Here is a 24,342-nt window from a genome sequence, read left to right as displayed (position 1 = left end):
GATTCCAGCTTACCAGGACCCTATTCTTATCGATTTAAAAACAGCACCGGTAGCCAACCATCTTCACATTAGTACCTACAGAAATCACAAAAGGACGATAAGCTACTTCCACACGGATAGGCCACACGGCAAGAGGCCTGCAGATGGGCCTTTACTTCTCTCAGTCGCTTCTCATCGAGCAAAGGAGCCGATCTGAGTGTGTGCTGGCTGCTGCCGCCAGGTGGGTCTCCCTGCGCTCTCAGCCCTGCGCTGTGCAGCCGTCCCCGGAAGGACCCTCCTACTGCAGTGGCCTCCACCAGTGCAAGGACCTTCCGGAGCTCACAGCAAACAGAACTGGGGCCAGCCAGTACCATGGTGGTGACCATGGATGAATCCCACGTGTGCACCTACACAGTTCGAGTCCCAAACCTGGTAGCTCAAGAAACAGGCCATGTGCACATGCATACACGCCTAGAATCCTGAGAGGAGAATGGAAGAGAAGAGACTGCAGTGTAGCCATCCCCCATGGGGGGGATGCCTTCTCACTGCTCACCCCTCCAGTGAGCATATGCATGCCTTCTGGAAAATTAATAAAAGAAAGAAAGAAAATGGAATTAAAGTATAATTTATTTTTGTGCCAGAGGACACGTGTACTTTTGAGAGAGAAAGCTCCCCCCACCCCGTGCGTCACGGCTGCGCTGCAGTCCCTTCTCCTCCATCCCCCACGCTAAGGCGGTTTGGGTGCGCACTCAGCATGATTTTCAAGCTATCAGGGCTGAGATTCAAATCATGTTTCCCACGAACTTTTAAAGACCCCTCATATACCCCTGTGTATTTGAAAGGGTAAACCATCAGAAGAATCCGGTATTTGCACTGCGTCTGCATAAATCCTAATGCCGACCTGCAAATTCCTACACGGGACGTTGCAGTCTCTTCGGGTGAGCTGCCCCTTATTCCTTAGGAGTCTCTTCCTTCTTCTCCCCACTGACTTGCCCGAAACACACTGTTCAATTATTTCTGCGCACAGCTAGAGTGGAGAAAGGAGACAGGACATCTAGAAAGGTCGAAGGATGTTCCTAAGAAGGGCATTCTACAACAGAGGCATGACCCAGCACTCTGCCCTCAGGTGCTCTCTGACGTAAATACCCAGGGACTGGATTTTTTTTGGTCTTTATTGCAGGATTATTTTTCCAAGGGTACTATGTACATCTTACTGCCCTCTTAATTCACACGTAGTGGACTAGGGAGAAATAATGGTTTTCTTATTGTCGTCTCTGGGTTCACTAAGTCTGCACTTCATAAAATGAAGCTGGTGACCGCAGCCGAGAGGCAGGGCCACGGGAGCACCTGAGGAGTAACACTGCGCCCCGACACGTGAAGCCACACAGAAGACAGCCTGCCTCATGCAGCAGCCACCTGCAGCCCGGAACCGTGGCCTGGACCCCGACTGAGCGAACCGAGCCAGCCCTGCTCCTGGCCACAGCCTCAGCAAGCTGGTGACGAGGCGCATCTAGAGTGTAATGGTCTCTAGCTGGTTTATTCACTTTTCTCATGAACAAGAGTAACAAGGACGGAGAGACAGAGGTGGCCCAGGGAGCACACCGGAGGGAAAAGCTGACCGCGGATCACTCCCCACAGGGCGACTTCCCAGGCGCTCTGACAGGGTCTCTTTTTTTTTTTTTTTTAGAGAGATTTTTTTGCTATAGGGCACATGCATTGGACAAAGAAACAGACAGAAAGCAAAAAATCACCACCACCACCACCACCCTCCCCCCGGGACTTGGCCGCGCTGCAATCCCTTCTCCTCCATTCTCCTCTCGGGATTTTGGGCGCACACACACGTGCCCAGTGTGAATTTTAAGCCACCAGATCTGGGACTCTAATCATGCTCAACTACACGGGAGTCCAGCAACATTACCATTATGCCATTGGCTGGCCCCCCAAAGGGCCTTAATGCCACAATCCACCCCCAGCCTCAGCCAGGCCTGGATCCCAGGCATGTGGGTGTGGGTGTATGCAAGGAGTTCTCTGGACACGAACCCAGAACCTTCCCCTAGGGATCAGTCTAGCAAAACATCACATTTTAACACTGAGTCGTCACCTGGCCCCAATCAACTGGATGGATTTTAAAACGTAAGCGAATACTGTCAAGTCTCTGCAAAATAAGAAATGACATATCACAACTATCAAACATTACCAGTGCACTCAGCAGTCTATACACGTGAAGTGATCCGATTTTTATTACGTACCAACTACATAATGTAGGTCTCTCCATATTTAACCCAGATGTCAACCCCATGCAGTAGCTAAACAGTATTGCTCCCGTTTTACTCATTAGGAAAACAGTCTCAAGAAAGACTAAGCACCGTTTAAGCAACTTCCCTGAAACCATAACATTAGTAAAAGAAACCAGAATTCAAATTCAAGTACGACCAAATTCAAGACCCTTCTATTCAAGTCATTGCAGACCCCATGGGTGATAATGACGCAAGGAGGTAATTTTCCATTTTTTCAATTGTAGCTCTGACTAACCCCAACGTTCCCCTACACTGGGGTAAAATTAGTTCATCCAGAATATCCGACCTGGGAGGCCAACGTCATGGAATTTATTTCTAGTCCTGAATACCTGGCGGATGCCCAGCACCGTTATATTAATGAATTCTTCCTTCTAACTTTTCTACCCTCCGAGGGATAATTCCTAACCACTAACCCACGGCAATGGCGTGGTGCCCCTCGCCCCTCCACGCCCTTTCTTCCCCACCCTCTTCTCACTTCTCACGACCCAGTAAAGAAAGAAGAGAAAAGGTGCCCAGGGAGCACACCGGAGTGAAGAGCTGACCGCGGACACTCCCCACAGGGCGACTTCCCAGGGCTGGTCTCCAGAGCCTGCGTGCGCCGCCACCACCAACGGACAGAAATGTCATGTCAGGTGCCCTCAAACAGCTCGCCCTGACAGCCAGCCTGACAGACCCCATCAAGACGGAACCAACTGCCTCTGCGTACGGTATATGGCTATATTACACACACACGTGCACACGTGCACACACACTCAGACTTCCACCTGGACAGCCTGTGGCCTTTCACAGTTCCTCGGGCAACTGCCACTCTGTCTTGTCTGCGCGATTCGTTCACCCGCCTCGCGGTCTGTCATTCCAGGGCAGGGACTGATGCTCGTAATTCTCACTACCTACCCATCAACCGCGGAAAACACTTGTGCAATTAAGTATGAGCATAAGCCCTCCATTTCCACAGACTGGGTCCTACTTCCCAATTACACGTTTTAAGTAATGATTCTTACCTTAAATTTCGACTGTAAGGCACGCCAAACCCACCACATCGCTTAAACCAGGCGTTTAATTCCTGAACGGCAGGGCACTTCCCGTGTAGGGCTGACGACGGCTATTCCACACAATGCAACCTGCCCCACTCACGGAGCACACACCAGCACCGCGTCAGTGAGTCACCAGGCACGATAGAGTTCACGAGGCATTTCTTTACGATCTTCGTTTCTGTCTTCCCGTGTGCATGTAACACGTTCTCAGAAGCACAGCCGGGCGACCTTGTTCACGGGCAGGAGCTACGGGGACAGCCCAGCTGTGTAGGGCACTAAGTCTGTCTTCCTAATAGCAATAATGCAGAACCAAGACTCAGGAAGTAACCATTTCAATGACAGAAGGAAGTTCTTCTCAGTAACTTGACACCTGCCAAGAGCAGCAATGAGGGTCCACAAGGTCAAGGCCAGCCTGCCACCAAGGCACCTGCTGCATCCCTGTCGGTGAATTCCATTCTTACAGGGCCCTCCCCCTCACCCACCCTCTCCCTGCTCACTCCCTCGGAAAACCTGTGCCACTGTAAATAACGTGCCCACACAGAACACACCCAGCTCCAGCGTCGGGGTGACTAGCCACATTTCTCAGGGCGAAGCCGTTCGGTAGGACCAGTGCAACTCCAGGCTGAAGTCCGGTTGCCACTCCAATTCAAGCAATTCCAGCTACCTCCGCCCGGGGCTACTCTGATGGCAAGCACCCCTAACTCCCTGTCAGTTCTCCCTGAAGCCACCTTCCCAGCTGGCCATGCCCCCCAGCCATGCATCTCACTTCACGTCCTTTGCCACGAGTACTCCTTACTCCTTACGGAGGCGACCAAGTCCCACAGAGCCTAACTCAGCCCTTACCCGGGCTTACTTTGACTTGAGTTCTTCACGAGGGCCAAAGCGGCTTATTTATACCCATTCCTTGAGATGTACGACACGAGGCCTCAGAACAAGGACTGAAAACCTGTGGGCCATGCCAGGGCAGGCTGTTCTACACTAACTCCTCCCCATCTCCTGGGCCCCGAATGCTTGAAGGAGTTCAGATTTCCTCTGTGTTTTCTGTCAAGTCAGATGAAAGCACTGCACAAGTCTATTCTAGCTTTAATACAGACTGGAAGAAAAGTTTTGAGTCTGCAAAGGTCAATTTTGTGTATTTGAAGACTATATCCGAAAGAAACATCTTGGCAGAGAAATCCGAAAGAAATGTCCCTGGAGAAACCTGGGAAGCCCGAGGAGAGGACGCCGTGCAGCCCAACGCAGCGGTGAGCGGCGGGGCAGGAGTGCAGTCCAATGCACGGTGAGCAGGGGGCAGGAGTGCAGTCCGATGCACGGTGAGCAGGGGGCAGGTGTGCAGCCCGACGCAGCGGTGAGCGGCAGGGCAGGCGTGCAGGCCGACGCCACGGTGAGCAGGGGGCAGGAGTGCAGCCCAATGCAGCGGTGAGCGCAGGGCAGGCGTGCAGCCCCACGCAGCGGTGAGCACAGGGCAGGCATGCAGGCCGACGCCACGGTGAGCAGGGGGCAGGCGTGCGGCCCGACGCAGCAGTGAGCAGGGGTCAGGCGTGCAGCCCCACGCAGCAGTGAGCAGGGGGCAGGCGTGCGGCCCGACGCAGCGGTGAGCGGCAGGGCAGGCGTGAGACTCCCCTGGGCCTGAGCTCTCGTCCCACTAGTTATCACCCTACAGCTTCATGTACTCTTTTTTTAATGCCCCTATTTATTTCCGTGCCCATAAAATGAAGAAGGCAGCACCTAAGAGTTACAAGGAACTCATGAACCACGTATGTAAGAAGTACATGTGAGTCCCTGAGGCACGGCTTACATTCGATCCATGAACTTTGGGATATGGTTTCCAGCCGGGGCTTCACATGTCACAATCCTCCTGCCTTGGCCTCCTAAGCAGCCAGGTCCCGGGGGCCTGCCTCTGCACTTAGCTGTCTGGGGCGGGCCAGGAATCAAACCTGGGTCTCACGTGGCTCCCTTCTGCCAACTAACACAACCAGTACGTGCTAATGCAGCCGGGCCTTTAGAAACTGAAAACAGACACGTAAATTGAAGGGTACAGACACAAGGTACCGCGACATCGCTAACGTTCTTTTTTGTGTGGAAAGGTAGGAAAAAATGAGGGACCAGCAGATGGTACAATGGCTACAGCACTGACTCCCATGCAGATGACCACAGTTCAAGTGCAGGACCTGGTGGCGGCGTGGCCATCCTCCTAGGGGTGATCTCTCATTTTCTGTCTCTGTGTTTCCCTGTCTCTCTGGCAAGCGCATGTGTCCTATACTAAAAAACCTCTCTTCCAACAAAGGAAAAATGGAATCTGCAAAAGGTGTTAAGATGGTGGACTTATGGCCACCGGGTGGCAGGGTGGCTGGATGCTGGACTCTCACACACCCAGTCGCAGTCCTAGCCCAGTCCTGGCGCTACAGGACACTCTGCTGTGCTCTGCAGTGGGGATCTCCTGGGAGACCCAGGTTCAGTCCCTGGTCTAGCCAGTTGCGGTGGCATAAGTGCAATCCCAACACCTGGGAGGCCGAGGCAGCTGAAGTGAAAGTTCGAGGCTGGCTTAGGCAGCATGGCCAGAGCCTGGGTAGAAGAGAGCCAGGTGAGGGGGTGCACATCTGTTATGGCGCCAGGAGGCTGGGGCAGGAGACCTGCAGCAGGAAGCCCTGTCTTTAGAACAAAATGTCAGTGGCATGCAGATCCTGTTCCAGTTATCATTCAAAGCCAGTTGCCAATGGTGATGAGATTTTAAACTGCTTATGTTCATTCATAGCTTGATCGTCTTATGCATTCACACTTCCTGTTTCATGACTTCAAAGTAACCTATGAACTTTTTCAAAGGATTTTAAAGAGACCTCTCACAAAGGAGAAGAAAAATACAAGTATTCTGAGGATACTTCCTCCAGAAGAAAAATGTTCCAAATTGTATTCATCTGCCTTCAAAGAAATTTTCTTAAAAAAAAAAAAATTGATTTCATCTTCCAATTTTACACTAAACAAAGACCACCTTTTATAATACATGAGATGTATGACACAGGAGTTCTCTATTCATCTTCTGATGTCAGCATTTTTAACACGTTAAAACATCACACAGTTTATAAGCACAACCTGTGCATTCCAACCTCTGCCTTCTGGACGATAAAAACTCTTCTAACAGCAAAAAGGGGGGGAAATGTTTTCAAACAGTAACTACAAATAGAATACTCCAAGCACAGGCGAGAGAGAAGGGTGGTTCCTCTATGGATCCTAAAGTGAAACTGAGTTCATGGAAATCTTTCTTTTCCTCATGTAGGCTATCTTTGATTTAAGTGAACCCTAAATGTATTTAATAAAAGGCAAATAAAAAAACATTCTCTCTCAAAATTATAGTCAGTTTGATCAAATCATAGAGCCCAGCTGAAAGGAAACTGAAGGTGTATTTGACCCAGCCTACCAGCTAGGAAAGTCCTGCATTCTTCTGAAGCAAGCTTAATGCTCCACGATGGCGAACGAACAGCATTTTCTTTACCTGTTTTATTTATTTCTCCCATGTGTGAACACAAGAGACAGACAGCACTCCCAACAGCGTCCTAACACAGCAGTCCACCCCGGCCTCAGAGGGCCCCAGACGGTGGGCACGGCTGTGCTCAGCATGCCCCCATGCAGTTGGAGAGGTCTCTGGGCGTGTTCTTTCCTTTATGCTTCTTTTGGGAGAGTTTTTTTTTTCGCTATAGAGCACATGCGCTCGCCAGACAGACAGAGAGAAACATAGAGACAGAAAGCAAGAAATCACCCCCCAGGGGGGATGGTCACGCTGCAATCCCTTCTCCTCCATTCTCCTCTAGGGATCTTGGGCACGCACGCACACATGCCCGGCGTGAGTTTAAGCCACCGGGTCCGGGACGCGAACCGCGATCGACTACGTGGGAGTCCAGCGACATAGCCTTTACGCTAACTGCTGGTTCCCTATGCTTTTTTTTTAAGAGAGAGATTTTTACTATAGGGCACATGTTCTCGCCAGAGAGACAGAGAGAGAGAAAGTGAGAGCTCTCTTGCTCCCTGGCCATCTTGGTGGCTGCTCTTGGTTGGGGGCCATCCCACACCTAAGACAAGAAGATGGTGACCGCCAAGACGACAAAAAAAGTCACTGGAGTCCATCAACTCTCAGCTCCAACTTGTTATGAAAAGTGGGAAGTCCGTCCTGGGGTACAAGCAGACTCTGAAGACGGCCAGACAAGGCAAGGCCAAGTAGGTCGTCAGCAGCAACTGCCCAGCTTTGAGGAGACCTGAAGTAGAGTACTACGCCACGTTGGCCAAAACTCTGTCCCTCACTACAGAGATAATACTGAATTGGGCGCAGCACGTGGACAGTACTGCAGGGCACGCACACTGGCTATCGCTGACCCAGGTGACCCCGGTATCATTAGAAGTACGCCCGGACAGACCTCTGGAAGGTAAATCACGCCACACTGTTCTTTAATAAAGCTTGCCCGAGCTTGTTTTAAAAACAAACAAACAAAAATGGGAGAAATCACCCTCCAGGGGGGATGGCCATGCCACAGTCTCTTCTCCTTCATTCTTCTCTTGGATCTTGTGTGCACATGCACCCGGCATGAGTTTTAAGCCTCCGGATCCGGGACTTGAACCACAGTCAACTGTGCGGGAGTCCAGTGACATAACCATTATGCCACCTGCTGATCCCTCTGGGCACACTCTGCCAAGCGCCCATGTGCACTGGCCTACACCACGCTTTTGCTTTGCACCACCGTCGGGCACCCGTCACGGCATTTTACCCCAAGAATGAATTCCTCGGGACGAGCTCCAAACTTACTTATGCGTAGGTTCTCATTGCTTTGATTAAAGTATTAACTGGAATTTGAAACTTACTTCTAATCAAAACCTAGGTGAAACACCCTATGCTCCACCAACACTTCAACAACTTCTGTATGGAACGGTTGTGTGGGTAGTGCCCAGGCCCCATCACCCCAGCCTCCCTGACCCAGGCGAACCTGGTCATTGTCCTGCCTTCTGACCTTCGCTAAATTCTTGCTTCACTCTACAGGTTAAAAAGACGACACGTACAGAGCTCACATCACAGGGCCTGGAAGCTAGGCTTCACACAGCCCCACGGCCAGCAGCTCCTCTCTGCCGCAGTCTGAACATGTCCCCGAAGCTCATGTGCCCAGCCGCTGCAGCAGGGTGAAGGGCTGAAAACTCAATGTGATGAGGGTGAAGGCTGGGGTCTTTGGGTGTGCTCAGTTCGGTGGGGGTGGGACTATCTCTGAGTCCTGGTGTGTTTAGGACAGGGGAAAGGGCACCAGAGCAGGCAGCTGGAGAGACAGCCATTCTGCTCAGCCTCCCCAAAGGTTGGCCCCTGGAGCCCGCCCTCCCAACTACAAGCTAAGCAAACCTGTCTTCTCTATAAATAACCCAGACATGGGTATCTGTCAGCAATGCAAGAACAGACCACGACACCCACACTGCCACCAAAAGCCTAGCTGAACGGTCCATCTCCTTGCCTTGCCCCCAGCCCCGTCAGTCCTGCGATGGCTCGGCTGCAGCTAACTGCACCCAGAGCTGTTTCTGCCCTACTGTGCTGAGCCAAACCTTACACCTCAGCTTTTCAGGAGCCCGCTGTGTGCCCAGCACTGTACAGGACAGTGCAGTGAACAGAGCAGAAGCGGGCTGCCCTCCTGGAGCCTCGAGTCCGCTTCCTCTCTGATGTGTCAGGGAGCACACCAAGAGAGGACAGCACACCACCACTCGGGTTTGTGCTCACAGCAAGCGGACGTGCTACAGGGTGACAATAATGTGCAGACTAGACGGGAGGGTAACGGGCTTCCCCAGATAAACGACACACTCGAGCGAGCAGCCCTAGGCTCGGGAATCAGCACAAGACGACGTGCTAACTACGACGGTCGCGTGGCTACACGGCAAGGTAAACGTGAAGATCCAGGGCCGGCCCACAGCACAGTAGCTGAGACCTGCAGACGGGAGCCACATCCTACGTGGCCAGCTGCGATTTCAGTCCAGTCGCCTGAAAAAACACGAGGCGTGTGTGTGTGCACCCCCAAATCCTGAGGAGGCAAGGGATGGAGGGAAAGGTATAAATTAGGTTCTCATTTTTTTTAATGCCATGAGATTTTTTTCTGTTTTTCTACGCAAAAAAGGTCATGACTTTCCCAACGACCTAATATATGCCATACACATGCATATAAAGTTACTACTTACACACACACACACACACACACACGCACGCACGCTCTCTGTGACCACTAACCAGTCTTTAAGACGAAGCGGATATGTATCCCGGGGAGATCTTCAGCATTTCAGAAAAACCAATCATATGAAATAAGGGACAATGTCTGGATCAGAGTAGAAGCGGGATCAATTTCAAGGCCCCCGTGTCCGTGAGAGACACACTGAAGTGTTAATGGCGAGACTCCTGCCACACGCGGCCCGGCTGAGTTGCGGCTGCTGACTCACAGTCACACAGAGTGGTTTCCAGCATCCACTCATTTTCTACCACATGAAAATCTATCCCAACCTCTTTTTCAATATGTGGGATTCTTGAAGGGCTGAAATTCAAGGAAAAACTGTAAGAAAAAAGATAGCCATAAACGAGATCGCACTGATTCATTCCAGAAGGCTAAATAAGGACATACATGGGGTAGCGAATACCTCTGATAGCCACCAAACCCTAGCCCTTCAAAAAACAACAGTTTCTTTTTATGAAAACATCAGGAGGCGGCCATGCTGGCACTCCGAGTGCAGCAGCAGAACTGGGTCCCCATGTGCCTCTGAGCTCATTGCCTGCTATCAGTTACTGCTCCTCCTCCTACCTCTGCAAAACGGGGAGCGCAGTTCCAGCTCCCTACTGTCCTTCCAGCAAACAAGAGCAAGAAGAGTGTGCCCCCCACCGCTATAGGGGTGCTATGCTGGTATCCGCTTTCCCCAATTATCTTAAGTCACCAAAACACAACCTCTGAAATTAGTGAAGATTGCTTATTTTACAGTTTGAATAACTATGGCAAGACCTACTGGCCTGGACCCTGAGCATTTAGATTTCCCAGTACCTACAGTCATGATGGACAAAGACAGCAATCTATCTACAGCACAGCTTTACAAAAATTACCATGCCGAAGCTGAACCAGGGCGAACCTGTGGAGGACATTTGAGAAATATACTTAGAAAACCATGCCGCTGCTGACCAGTGAGTGGTTCCCACAGAGCGAGCCCGCAAGCCTGCCTCCTCCCCCAGAAGGGAAATCCCACCCTTCTCTTCTGCTTTAGTGGCAATTCTCACTTTCTGTCCCTTCTCAAAAATACTGCAGGACTATCATATCATAATATTTTCAGCTACCTAATTTTTTAATACATTTGTGTCTGTGTTAATGGTTTCATCCCTTTTGAAGAGTTTTAACTACTATGGCACTAAAGAGAAAGGCAAGAAGGAAAGCAATTAACAGCTTACAAACGCCCTATCTCATTTAGTGCTCAGAGAAGCCCTGTGAGAAAAGTAAGCAACGGACCCGGTCACAGCTGCTCTGAGGGAGAGCCAGGACCTGGGTCAAGGTACTCCTGCCTCGAAAGCATGCGTCGCCATAACTCTGGCTTTCAGAAAAGTTTACCACTTTTCCTGGCTATTACAAGGTATATAATAATGAGTTTTTTAAAAAGTCCATTCATCACCAAAAGCCTGGAAAATACAGCAAACTACGAAGAAAAAGGATCAGAACTCCTACCTTACAGAGAGGACAACTGCTTACATCCTAGTGAATTTTTTCCTTACAAAATAGACTTTCAAGTTCGGAGAGCCTCTTTTACTTGCAGACATTCTATGAATATACTCTCACTGTGAAAAGTCAAGCCAGATTTGCAGGGTGCCTCTCTCCTCCCCAACCGCAGACACTGCCGTGGAGTCTGACTGAATGCCTTCTTGTGCACGCACATCCCAGAACCACCGATATATCGATACAATGTTCCTCACCTACGCTGTTTCCCATGGATTGGTACCTTAGTCTGCTGTTCGATAACTAACAGAAATAACCTGAGACTGGGTGAGTTCTAAAGAAACAGAGGTTTATTGGACTCACAATTCTGGTGGAGCTGCACCTGTCCAGCCTGCGACATGGGTGACAGAAGCACATACCACGAGGCACAGAGAGAGCTGCAGACAGCTATTTTATTACATTATAAAACCAGCCACTCTCACAATAACTACTGGGCTGTCAGAAAAGTTATGATGAATTTTCGCAAAGAAAAACAGAAAAAAATGCTTCAGATTTTCCTGACAACCCACTAGCTCCTTCTCAGGAGAGCTGGAACTCACTCGGCCTCTCCCAGGATGGCGTTAATCTATTTCTACGGTAGAACTTCCCTGATCCAATCACTGCTGTTCAGTCACTGCTTCCAAGGGCCCAATTCCAAGCAGGACCTTCAGGGGACAAACATCCAAATTATAACAATGGCAAACAGCAAGAATTTGTGTACTGGGCTACCCACACATTACGGCCATGCCTAGTTACACAGCTTATGTGCTTATTCACCGACAGGATTTACTCTTCTTAAATACCGCTAAGTTCCTGTGTGTGCCTGCCAGAGTGGAGGAGGAGGAGGAAGCATCCCTCCGGTGCCCCTGCGGTGCCTTCCCTCCATCTCACCATCCTGTCAGGATGTACTCTCTTCCTCCATGGCGAGGCCAGAACAACGCGCCCATGTGGCACTCGGAGGAGCATCCCTGGTGCAGTTTAGTCTGGCCCTGAATGAGGCTGGAGCCTGCCAAGTAGGAGGCTTGTGCGGTTTAACACTGCCAGCGGGGTTTAAGGGAGACCACCTCCCAGAAAGGCTGCAGTTCTTGGGCCAGCAGATGGCAGAGCGGTTACATCACTGGACTCCCACATGGCCGACCACGGTTCCAGTCCTGGACCTGGTGGCTTGAAACTCATGCCAGGCATGTGAGATCTGGGGAGAATAGAGGAGCAGGGATTGCAGCACGGTCACCCCCCGGGGGTTGACGTCCCACTTCCCCACTCACTGCCTGGTCTCTCTCTCTCTCTCTCTTCCCCCAATGAGGGCATGTGCTCTAAGGCAAAAATCTCTTTGAAAAGCCTGTGGTTCTTTGACACATACTGGCCCTTTAGCTCTGGGCATGCTGGCATTATGTCACTTGCTAATGTATACTCTTACTTTAGCACAAGCTTACGTCACAGTGGTTTGCAATGCACCTGCACTGGGTCTGCCCTCGTGGACAGCTGAACCTGGAGACCCGCCCCGCGCTTCCTCCCACGGTGCTTTCCTTTGCTACAGCCATAGCCGACTTCTAAAGGGTCACTATTTTGTTCAGACTCAGCAAATACCTTTGATGAGCTGGAATCCCCTGACAGGGACAGAGCTTGCCAGTTCAACTAGGAAGCAAGAACAGTATCTCAGCATAGGTGCCAGCCTGAAGCCAGCAGTGAGCAGGGGCGCCTTCTCCTAACTAGCTAACTGTTGCTGCCTCTTAACTGGTTTCTTCTCTTTTCTTACAGTTTATTTCTTGGGATGGAGACACACACACGGCAGGCACCCTGGACGGGATCCTCCCCATGATCCTCGCTGTGACTCTGCAGCCTGTCAGGACCCACAGTGGCACCCCTGCCACCCGCACTGTCCCTGTCGCCCGCACCACCGCGCCAGGGCTCTTCAGCGTTTCTGAGAACGGATCCTGGTGGAGGTGTGTTTTCTCACTGCAGTCAGAGACTCGACGCGACCACAGCCGAGAGGAACGCCGTCCAGCTGGGGCTGGGCCGATGGTGAGTTACAGCGAAGTGGGAAGGCCGCCGGGAGAGCACTGCAGGTCGGGGTTGGTGCTACACTGTAAGGGGTTTACGCCATCTTCTGTGGTGAGGGCGACATGAGGCGAAAGCACCTCTCCACCCCAGCTCCCTCGTGGTAACGGAATGTCACCGTCTAACTCAGTGTGCTCAGCTCTGTCGCTTGGATGACCTCTGGGTTATAAACACATGTAGTTCATATACTGATGTTTCAGTATGATCATTTTAAAATGTAGGGGCCACGCGGAGGCACGGCGGGTCAGTGGGAATGAGATCCTTTGTGCCAGCCCTCCCTTGGGGAGGTTCTGGTTCGCGGCCAGAGAACCCCCGAACACGCAAGGCACGCTCTCGCCTGGGATCCAGGGCAGCGGACAATGGAGGCCTAGGAGCCGGCTGGGGTGCGGGTCTTCTCTCTGTTGCTCTTGCTCATGGGAAAAACAAAGTACTTTTAAAAACGTAGTTGTGTTGGGAACCAGCAGTTAGCGTAATGGCTATGTCACTGGACTCCCACGTAGTCAACCGCGGTTCGCGTCCCAGACCCGGTGGCTTAAAACTCACGCCGGGTGCGTGTGCATGTGTGCCCAGGATCCCGAGAAGAGAATGGAGGAGAAGGGATTGCGGTATGACCATCCCCCCTGGGGGGTGATTTCTCACTTTCTGTCTCTATGTCTCTCTCTGTCTGGAGAGCACACACACCCTATAGCGAAAATCTCTGCAAAGAAAAAGAAAACGTAGTTGTGTTTAAACACTGCATTTGAGCACGTGACATGTAGCTTTCTGTGTTTTCATGGATACATTTTCACGTACTTACAGAGCCCACTTATCTCTATAAGGGTGCAGTTTTCCTCCATGTGGTTTTACACTGAGATGCACATTTCCTTCTTAGTGAAACTACTGTGAGATTGTGTGATGGAAGCTGATGGAAAGTGACTCACTGAACAGAACCGTATTCCACGTCAAGGTTATTGGAGCATGTCATTCATTGAGGAGAGATACTTGAGGAAGGGAGTGGCAGCAAAAGTCCGCGTCGTTACCTTGTCACTGTCACTGCTGGGTGACTTAGCAGAGCGCGAGTAAGAGGAGACGGATCTACATTTGCAGAATCTCCGTAACCAACAGCTACAAACAGCCACAACTTTCTGATTTAAATTATTAGGTATTTTCTGGATCTAACCCAAATTAGAGGCGGGGTTTTAGCATTCACTATAACTTTTTAGCATCTGTTACTTGGATGAATAACTCCTTAAAAGGCAAAAGTGATGTGATGGGATTCATACACTGTTACTGTAGGTTAAATGGATCTTTCTGAAAGTTGATTTAGTTGTAAGTATATATCTAGGGACTTGAAATGTTACTTTTGACCAAGAATTCTACTTTAGGATCTTGTCTTAAGAAAGTCACATGAGGGAACCAGCAGTTAGCGTAATGGCTATGTCGCTGGACTCCCACGTAGTCGACCGCGGTTCGCGTCCCAGACCCGGTGACTTAAAACACGCCAGACGCGTGTGCGTGCGTGCCCAAGATCCTGAGAGGAGAATGGAGGAGAAGGGATTGCGGCGTGACCATCCCCCCTGGGGGGTGATTTCTCGCTTTCTGTCTCTATGTCTCTCTCCGTCTGTCTGGCGAGCACACGCGCCCTATAGTGAAAATCTCTCCAAAAAATAAAAATAAAAATAAATAAATAAATAAATAAATAAAGTCACATGAAATGTACAAAAGGATTCAAACAAAGATACCCGATGCATCGGTGTAGAAGGAGCACACGGTTCGCATTCATTTTCAGGCTCATAGCCACAAGCATTCGCAGACAGAGCCGTAATATCTCCAACTCGAGTATGATTCGCACAGAGAAAGCAAAAGGCTAGGTCCAGCTAGATTACTCACAACTCATTAAACTACAGATTAAGAGAGCACAGCCCGTAATAGGTGAAGATCTGATACTAAAATATACTAGGAACTTCAGATTTAACTGAAGAAGAAAGCCCGAATCTTCAGAACGCAATCAAATATTGTGACCAGCGTGCAAGTTCACCAGGTACAAGGAAGACTTGTTACGAACATGGAGAATCCAACCCTGGCTGCGAAATCCCACAGTGGAGAAGTCATGCGGTCTGGGTCACCTTTAATGCCCAGCGCTTACAAAATGTTTGAACATCAGCATGCACTGGGTACACGCTGTCACCGGGATCTTGGGGCAAAATGACGCCCTGACCTGGTCACGCAGAGTGGCCGCCCACAACCAGCTGTATGGGGCGCTCTCTGTGCGTAAGGGAACGCAAGTGGGTGAAGCGAGACTGTGATGGGTGTCTCATGCGACTAGCTCATATTCTGTCCCAACTGCTAAATCAAGCAGTGGCCCCTGCCCTTGCGTAGCTCTCCATTCATCAATGGAGAGGAGGAGATAAGACAGCTACCTAGCCCGGGGCACACAGGTCTATGATGGTTCGGCCCCATCTCTTGGAAAGTACGAAAAGTTATCCCAGACTTCTTAAAGTGTTGATGCATTTCAGTTTCCCAATCGCCTGTTCTAAGTAACACGCCCTGTGTGACGACAGGCACCGTGTGGGGATTAGAACACGTCCCTGCACTTAGCAGACTCCCTACAGCCTCTTCCTGCTGCCCCTCCGCTCCCCCGAGAGAGAAGTTATAAATGGTCACTCTGAAAATAAGTAGTAGCTATTAGGTCGCTGGAAAAGTCATGACCCACTTTTGCATAGAAAAACGTGAAAAATAAGACATGACTTTTCCAATGACCTGATTTTTTAGTTTAAACCTTATGGGGCCAGGGTCAGCAGGTGGTGTGGTGGTTAAAGTGCTGAACCCCCACGTGGCCGACCGTGGTTTGAATTCCGGACCTGGCAGCCTGAAAACCATGCTGGGCCATGTGCATGCATGCCCAAAATCCCAAGAAGAGAATCGAGGAGAAGGGACTGCAGTGTGGATATCTCCCCTGAAGGGTGATTCTTCACCTTCCCTCACTGTCTTGTCTCTCTTCCGGTGAGCATGCACTCCCTGTGGCAAAAACCTAAAAAGAACAAAAAAAAAAAGAAAGCCTTACAGGACCAGCCTGTGGCATGGCGGTTAAAGTGGCTGTATCCCACATAGCTAACTGCACGGTTTGAGTCCCTGACCTAACAGCTTGAAAAACACACCAGGTGCATACGCACGGGTCCTCAAAATCCCAACACAAGGGAGAAACGGAGAAGGGACTGCCATGTGATCACTCCCCGTGGGGATGCTTGCTCGCTCACTCGCGCTCTCTCTCTCTCTCTCACCCCCGTGAGTGCACAAGACCACTGGCAAAAAATAAAACAATAACAAAAACCTTGTGGCTCCCCCAAGTTGAGTCAGTGTGCCATGGGAGGGGAAAAGACAACAGGCTAAGAACCTCGAGGCCATGGTGCCGGGCCGTCTCTAAGAAAGAGCCCTGCCTTTGAATGTCGTGCACAAATGACTCATGCTTCCAGATGGATTCGGTCTTATTTTTGTTTCCGATTCCTGTTTCATCTTTTTGAAGCAAACTAATTCCCAAACACAGTATCTACAGAGCTGGTTGTAATGGTAAACAAAACAGCTGATTTCTTACAAATGAGAAAATTAAGTATCGTGCGATTAAATACACACATTTGAACTAAATATTTGATTATTGCACACTGCAGTGATTCAAGCTAAAAGCGAACACCGATTTTAAATGTGATGCGTTGTGTGTGTACCAAGAAATTATTTTTGTTTACACAATAAATCTGAAAATCCAGTGAAAGGTCAGAGGTCCTAACTGGGTTCTGGTGGTTAAGTGAAGTACTGCCAATATCTGCGTCAAGCCGTGGAGAGATGGTGGAAGCAAGAGGACTCGTGAAGTGAGTATTAGCCCTGGGCAGCTGGCAACCCCCGGGTAGCTATGGCTGTTTTAAAAGCAGACAAAGCTGGAGAACTTAACAGTAACAAAGCCAGTATAAAGCTAGAATAATTAGGACAGTAACTGCCAGACCAGAATAAACGAGAGCCCAGAAGCGACCCGCACAGGTTCAGCTACCTGAGTTCCGACGACGTGGGCACCCGGTGGGAGGGCACGCTTTCGTAAATGTCGCTGACTCGGGTAAACGCCCATATGGGAAAGATGGCGTGACCACGCCGCACACCTCCACAGAAAGCCATCCCAGATGGAAGCAGCCCTGAATATGAAAGGTTATAAAGCTCCACAGAAGAAAATATAGATGATCTTTATGACGTCGGAGTAAGCAAAGGCATTTTTAACAGTATTCAAAAAGCACTAGCCCTAAAGGAAATTATGACAAATTGGACTAATGCAACTAAAATGCTAAGAGTTACTCTCAAAAGACACTTACAAGAGTAAAGAACAACCCAGAAAGTAGAAATTGATATTACATCTGTCTGAAAAACAAGAAACAAAAACTAAGATGACTTGAGTGTACCTTATCTGAAATGCATAGGACAAAAAGTGTTTTGTATTTGTATTTTTTTTTAAAAGAAGTTTTTGTGGGACCAGCAGTTAGCATAATGGCTATATCACTGGACTCCCATGTAGTCGACCGCGGTTCGAGTTCTGGACCTGGTGGCTTAAAACTCACGCCAGGCGCATGTGCATGCATGCCCAAGATCTCGAGAGGATAATGGAGGAGAAGGGATTGCGACATGGCCATCCCCTCTGGGCGATGATTTCTCACTTTCTGTCTCTCTGGAGAGCGCACACGCCCTATAGCAAAAGAAAAACCTCTCAAAAAAAAAAAAAAAGAACAACAACAACAACAAAGACCTTTCAAAAAAAAGAGGTTTTTGCCATAAGACCCATATGCTCCCCAGAGAGAGACAGAGACAGTGTCCCCAGGGGGATGGTCACGCCACAACCTCTTCTGCACTCTTGTCCTGGGATCTTGCGTGCACACACACACACATGTCCAGCATGATTTTCAAGCCACTAGGTCTGGGACTGGAACTACGGTCAGTCACATAACCATGGCGCCATTTGCTGGACCCTAGAATTATTTTTAATTCTGGAATATCTGCACATCATGAGATACCTTGGGACTGAGGCCCAAGTTAAAACACGAAATGTTCTGATGTCTCACGTGTTCCTTATACACACAGCCCAGAAGTAACTCAATACAATTCTGACGGCCACCTGTCACGCAGCCCAGTGTGCAGGCTCCCACTCGTGGCGGCACGCCGGTGCTCAAAAACGTTCATAGTTTGGATTATTTCAGATTTTCAATTAAGGATGCACAGTCTATATCCAGGACATAAAAAGGACTCCCAGAAATGATAAGAAAAGACGAACAATCCAGTAGAAAAAATGTTCAATAGACAGGAACCAGCACCTCATGAAACACACGCCGGCACAATGCCTAGCTCACGGTGACAACACGCCGTACTGGAGGGAAGGCAGAGGCTGACGCTCATGCATGGCCAACAGCCCAGGACCCAGCCAGTCACCCTGGGATCCCCCCACAGAATGCTCACACGTTTACCCAGACACATCCAGGTGTTTCTAGCAGCAGATTCACAACAGCCCAAACTGGAGCTGCAATGCCCCCACCAGGAGGTAGGCTGGTACAGTCACAGTGGGCGACGCAGCCTGGGAATGCTCACTCCTCGTCCCATACGAGTACGACAGCGTGGAGAGGTCTCACAGGCAGCGGCGAGCAGAGCGTGTTCTGGATAATGCGGCAGAGCGGTGGTGCTGTGCTGCTAAGGCAGGGCTCTGCAGGCTGAGACCACATGGGAGGTCCGGGTGAGTCCGACCTGAAGGCCGGGCTCCTGGTGGGTACCCGTAATCCCACCAATCAGGGAGGCCCAGGCAGGACGAGCACATAAAAACCGCGGTCGGCCCCGTGGTCTAAGTGGTTAAGGGACCTAGACCCCACCTGGCTGACCATGCAGTTTGAGTCCTGGCCCCAAAGGCTTAAAGAACATGCCAGGCACATGTACACATGTGCCCAAAGTCCCAGCAAGATGGGGAGGTAAGGACCAGGGACTGCGGCATGATCACGCTCTCCCGGGAGTGTTTCCTCCCTCTCTGGCAAGTGCAAGTGCCCTCCAGCAAGCCGCAACACACGCACGCACACGCACACACACAAATACAGGTAAAAGCTCACCTCTCCTGTCAGAAGTCTGGCCACCGATGAGCGCAGTCGGGAGGCCCCTCGTTTCACGGTCAATGCTGGGTACAGACACGTGCTTGGTTTGTGAAAAGTGACAGGCCTGTGCATGTATGATCCATGCGCTTTCCCTGCATGTGAATCACACGTGAGTAGGTGTCTTAAAAAAGGCCAGTCTCCACAGCTGCCCCTGGGATGGAGGGCAGCCAATCAGATTCCTGTCCTGGACAACCCAGATGTTGCTAATCGTGCTGTGGCACCTGGAAGGTCTCTCCGTTCGGAAGGAGCTCTGCAGTTTCAATTCGGATTACAGAGCGAGATGAGGAAGCCAGGGAGGACTGGGCAGGAGAGAGAGGATGAAACAGCGGGAAACGCGAATGCCTATTTTTGAATACTTCTGTGCATTTCCTTCAGCTCTCCAGCAGTAACCAAGACCCTTCCAGCTGGAGACCCAGCTGCTCCAATCAAGTCTAAAAGAGAGAAGCAGTTCTAAAAATCCCGGGATCTGAGATGAAATCAAGTCCCTGTCGCACTGCACTGAGAAGAACCCAGCTCCCCGGAAAATCTGCCATGATGGGCGTGGACGTGACATGGGTTACGGGCGCTGCGGGCATGCGGGCGAGGAAGGCGGAATCGGGCCCAGCTACGGTAAGGGCTGACTCTTCTCAGGGACCAGCGGTGCAGAGGCAGGTCAAGGACGCCACGGCCGAGATCACACGTCTCTCCCTTTCCTGAGAGACTTCCAGGGTAGAGATCTCATAGCTCGTCCTTGCGTCTAACTTCCGGGCAGAAGGGAAGAGGAATGCAGAAAGGCTTTCCCAAACTGTCACCTGGAATCGTCTATGTCACACGCCCGGACTGTGGGCGGGCAGCCGGCTGGGAGGGCTCACCGTAATTCCTGCTCCTACCAACCTGCGCTCACTGCAGAGGGGCAAGAGAGGCACCAGGCACCTCTCCCTAGCCGTGTCGGGCGCTGTGGTACCCCTACTGCTCGCATCTCCCCGGGGCAGTTCTGTGCCGTTAGCCAGAGGAGGAGCATGCAAAGGCACCCGCTTTGTGACAGGCGTGGGCCGGGCCTGGCCACCGTCTGTCAGCACTCCAGCTGCAAGACAGGCCCAGCCTGTCCTCCTTTCAGATTTCAATTTCCATGTTTTAAAAAGAAAATGAGAGGGAACCAGCAGTTAGCGTAATGACTACGTCGCTGGATTCCCACGTAGTCGACCGCAGTTCGCGTCCCGGACCCAGTGGCTTAAAACTCACGCCGGGCACATGTGTGTGCATGCCCAAGATCCCAAGAGGAGAATGGAGGAGAAGGGATTGCGGCGTGACCATCCCCCCTGGGGGCTGATTTCTCTCTTTCTGTCTCTATGTCTCTGTCTGGCAAGTGCACATGCCCTATAGCAAAAAACGCTCCAAAAAAAAAAAGAAAGAAAGAAAGAAAAGAAAAGAAAATGAGAAAAAAGTTTGGTAAGACTTGCAGTGGTTAAGGTGCTGGACTACTCTGTGACCCCCTGTGGTTAAGGGTCCAGGACCTGGTGGCTTGGAACACACTCGGCGGTGTGCATGGTGCATAGCCAAGATCCCGAGGAGCATGGAGGAGAAGGGATTGTGGCATGGCCATCCCCCCAGGGGGTGATTTCTCACTTTCTATCTCTCTGTCTCTCTGTCTCTCTGATGTGGAGCACCTGTGCCCTATACAAAAATTGTTCAACACAAAAAAAATTCAGTAAGTTTTCTAAAGTACTCAGTTCTTAGATGTAGCAAGTTAATAATGAACCAAAAAAAAAAAAAAAAAAAAAAAAAAAAAAAAAAAACAATAGAACTTCTTAAATCCTAAACAGAGAATTTTCTGACAAATTTTTTTCAGAATGGACAATGAATTCTCAGTCTGCCCCAAAGACTATTCACCATTCATCCAAATCAACTTAGGCTTTGGCTTTTCATAAAAGTCAGTAAAGTGGCACTTTGCTGGTGCGTAGTCACCAGGATGCGCGTGTCCCCCTCGGCAACGCCGGGTGCAGCCTGTCTTCCATGTGCTTCAGTCCTCTCTAACCTCTGCATAGACCACGTTCCGTCATAAACGGACGGTTCGTAAAACCTCCACTTTGGACTAAAAGAGTCATTTAGCACGATTCACATTAGATTTTTTGAAAGGGAATATTCAATTCACTAAACGTCCTATGTGGTAAACCCTTCTGTCAGAGACAGTCTCTATCCTCTGCCATGATTCGTCTGCTCCCTCTTAAACAACTATGACGGCCAAAGGTAAAACAGGCGAAGTACAGAGCACAGGGGGAACTGGCTAAAATAACCCGACGCTAAATCCGAAGAGCAGACACACGAAGTAGCCTGTGGTAGGTGGGTTTTTCATTTTTCTGATTTCATTTAAATCTGTGAGCCCCTCACGGAGAGCCGTCTCCTCCACCTGAGGAGCGCTCTGATGCCACAGACCCTGCCCTGCCTCCTGCTCTGCGTCCCTGCAGGCTGGCCCCGGTGTCCCAGCTCCCCGTCCCCAGGCCTACCCTGACCGCCAGACTTCCCTCTTGAGGCTCCAATCCCCTCCCCGCCGCGCCACGGCGCCAGAAGTTGCGATTTTTCACAAGGAGCTGATAAATCAGGACCCACGGCTAAACCTCCTGATTTCCTTGTGCGTCGATGAACAAAATTACCCCAGTGCCAGCCAGCTAATATTTCACGTTAAACTTCTGAGGACCGGTACTGGGCTCACACACGCATATTTACAAGTTAAACAGCCCATCCCTCCTCTCGTGCCCACTGCCGTTCGGCTCCTACAGACCCCCGCCACCAACAGGCAAAGCTGCCAGTGAAGGCAGGCTGTCCGATGCCGCCAGGTCGCCCAGCGCCAGCTCTGCGACACAGCGGAACCTGCGAGCCGGACTACGGCGCTGACCACTGACCGCACAGACCACGCGGTGTGATCGCGAACGATCGCTGACCGGAGCGGGGGAGCAGACATCGGGCTCTTTAACCGTGGGCAAGAGAAATATGAAAATAAACCAGAGCCGGCCTTTCACCAAAATGGAAAGATTAGCATTGATTCCTCAGCCGTTCCCGAGGACAACAGATTTGCTATAAAGCCTTGTAATCTGGACCCAGCTGAACACTGGCTAGTGCTGCACAGGTCTACACAAAGGCTGCGCTATTTTAGGACCCGAAAAGAGATGCTGGATTTATGGCGTTACCGTTTTGAGAGAGGCGACTAGATTTTCACTAACCATCTTGGGAGAGAAAGAGGATTTAAAAAGTACTGTAGATACCATTATTCCTACTTTCTCACACAAAAGACAAAGCTCCTCTGAATGTATTACTTCACTCACTCACTTGACAGTTATTTATGAGTGTCATTCACCAAATAATGCGCAACATTTAAACAATGCAAAAGAAACAATGTGAAAAGAAAGCGGAGGATTAGCATGACCCAGATACTGAGGCCTCTGAACCACTAAGGCCTTGAAGACAGTGCTCAGAGAGAGCACAGCGCAGCGGAGGGAGGGACCAGCCCCTCCCAGCCTCTCCCTGCACAAACCCAGCAATTAGTGTTGCCATTTTTGTAAGGGGAGCCGATATTTTTAATGACTGTCACTTCGGAATATGAATATCTAATTAGATTTTGCTGTGCAGACATGAGATTCTTCAAAAACCAGGAAGAATTTCTTCCAATTAAGCTTTTGTGTTATGTTTTGTGTTTTGGCTTTTTGTTTTTCTGGAGTAGGGTCATTCAACAATTCTGTAGAAAACAAGGAGAAAGCATATCCCAAGCCTACTGGCAGCTTTTCCCAGTCTCAAACAATTCCTCGTTCAGATGCACAGCCACTAGTTCAGAGGTCACTGGCGTCTTTGTCCTCCGCTCCATGGTAGTTACAGACAAACTTCTGTCCCCGTTCCTGCGCCAAGCTGGGCTGTGAGGCCTGCCCTGACTGCGCCTGGCAATGGGGGCCTGCAGCACTGCACAGCTGAAGGCCACGGCCTTCCGTTCACACTGCAACCCTACGTTATGAAATCTCTTTGTGGAATAAAATAATTTGTTTACCTGGGCATAAAGGAATGGAAATCCCAGCCGGACGCGCAGGACAGCAGCAGACACAGCCTTGGGAGTCCTCACCGCATGGCTCAGGCTCCTTCTAACACTGCTGGAAGCCTTGACTTGGCTTCCCGGGGTTTTCCTCATCCTTATCTTTCTCTGTCATACAAACTGTACATGATTAAACATGAAGGAATTTATTAGAAGCTTTAACACCGTCATAAATCTAAAAGTTCTCCCTTTAAAATGTGACAATGACTATCCCTAGATGAGAAATCGCAAACCTATGAAATTTACCGTAAACAGAAAAGAGCCTCAAAACATCAGCTCCTTATTCTATAACTGATAAACACCTTAGCAGAATTTAGAATTCGAGTACCACTGCTTTATCTCTGCACTTTACTCTTTAAGCATGAAAGTCCAGCGCTGAATTGTTTAAGCTGTCCACCTTAAGCTCCCATTTTAAAAATAAATGCCTACACTTTCCTGTGCTAACAGCAACCTCCAAAATCTATTCTAGCACAATAAAATACTATGATTAGAGCTGAATAATGAATCAAAGCAAGAGTTACTCCCCAAAAATTAACCAATAATGAATCCGAAAGGAGGGTTATATGGCAGCGATGCTGCTACCTCCTCCGGGAACAGGGACCAGAGGCCCCATGCGCTGGCCTGACTGAGACAGGAGGGAGACAAGACTGCCAGTGCGGGACAGGGCAGTCCCCGGGGGACGCTCCCAGAAGGTGGAAGAAGCTACTAGAAACTTAGGGAGCCTTGGGCAGGGCTGCGCACCACAGTCCTCAGAGAAAACAGGTTCCACTTCTTCGTTTTGTAATTGTAATAGCCTAGAATAGGCAGAACTAGAGCTGAACAAGCCAAAGAGGGGAACAAAGGCCGAGCAGGGAGCAGGGAGCAGGGAGCAGGGCTGAAGTCCAGGGTGTGAGGTGGTGTGGGCCGGATGGAATCAAGGGAAAGCATCTCCCTAAGAAAAGAAAAGTCATCCCAGATTTTCTCTCACCAAATTCAGTCATTCAGAAACATTTCCAAACCACGAGTGCTTTCACCAAATCCTTTAACCAGGAATGTTTTTCTCCTGTA

At 50.1% G+C, this 24,342-nt stretch overlaps 1 protein-coding gene across 1 annotated transcript in view; it reads right to left on the bottom strand.

Moving 5' to 3' along the window:
- Window positions 1-23,418, bottom strand: part of LOC114008151 (rho GTPase-activating protein 32-like) — a 60,965-nt gene extending 37,547 nt beyond the window's left edge. The window contains exon 1 of the mRNA XM_027772696.1: window positions 23,254-23,418. Coding sequence (XP_027628497.1) covers window positions 23,254-23,261 — 8 coding nt within the window. The 5' untranslated portion in view covers window positions 23,262-23,418. The remainder of the gene's footprint in view (window positions 1-23,253) is intronic.
- Window positions 23,419-24,342: the final 924 nt, after the last annotated feature.

The sequence above is a fragment of the Tupaia chinensis genome, unplaced genomic scaffold (assembly GCF_000334495.1).
Source record: "Tupaia chinensis unplaced genomic scaffold, TupChi_1.0 Scaffold000292_1, whole genome shotgun sequence".
In the NCBI taxonomy this organism is placed as follows: Eukaryota; Metazoa; Chordata; class Mammalia; order Scandentia; family Tupaiidae; genus Tupaia; species Tupaia belangeri.
This window is presented reverse-complemented; position numbering and strand designations above follow the sequence as displayed.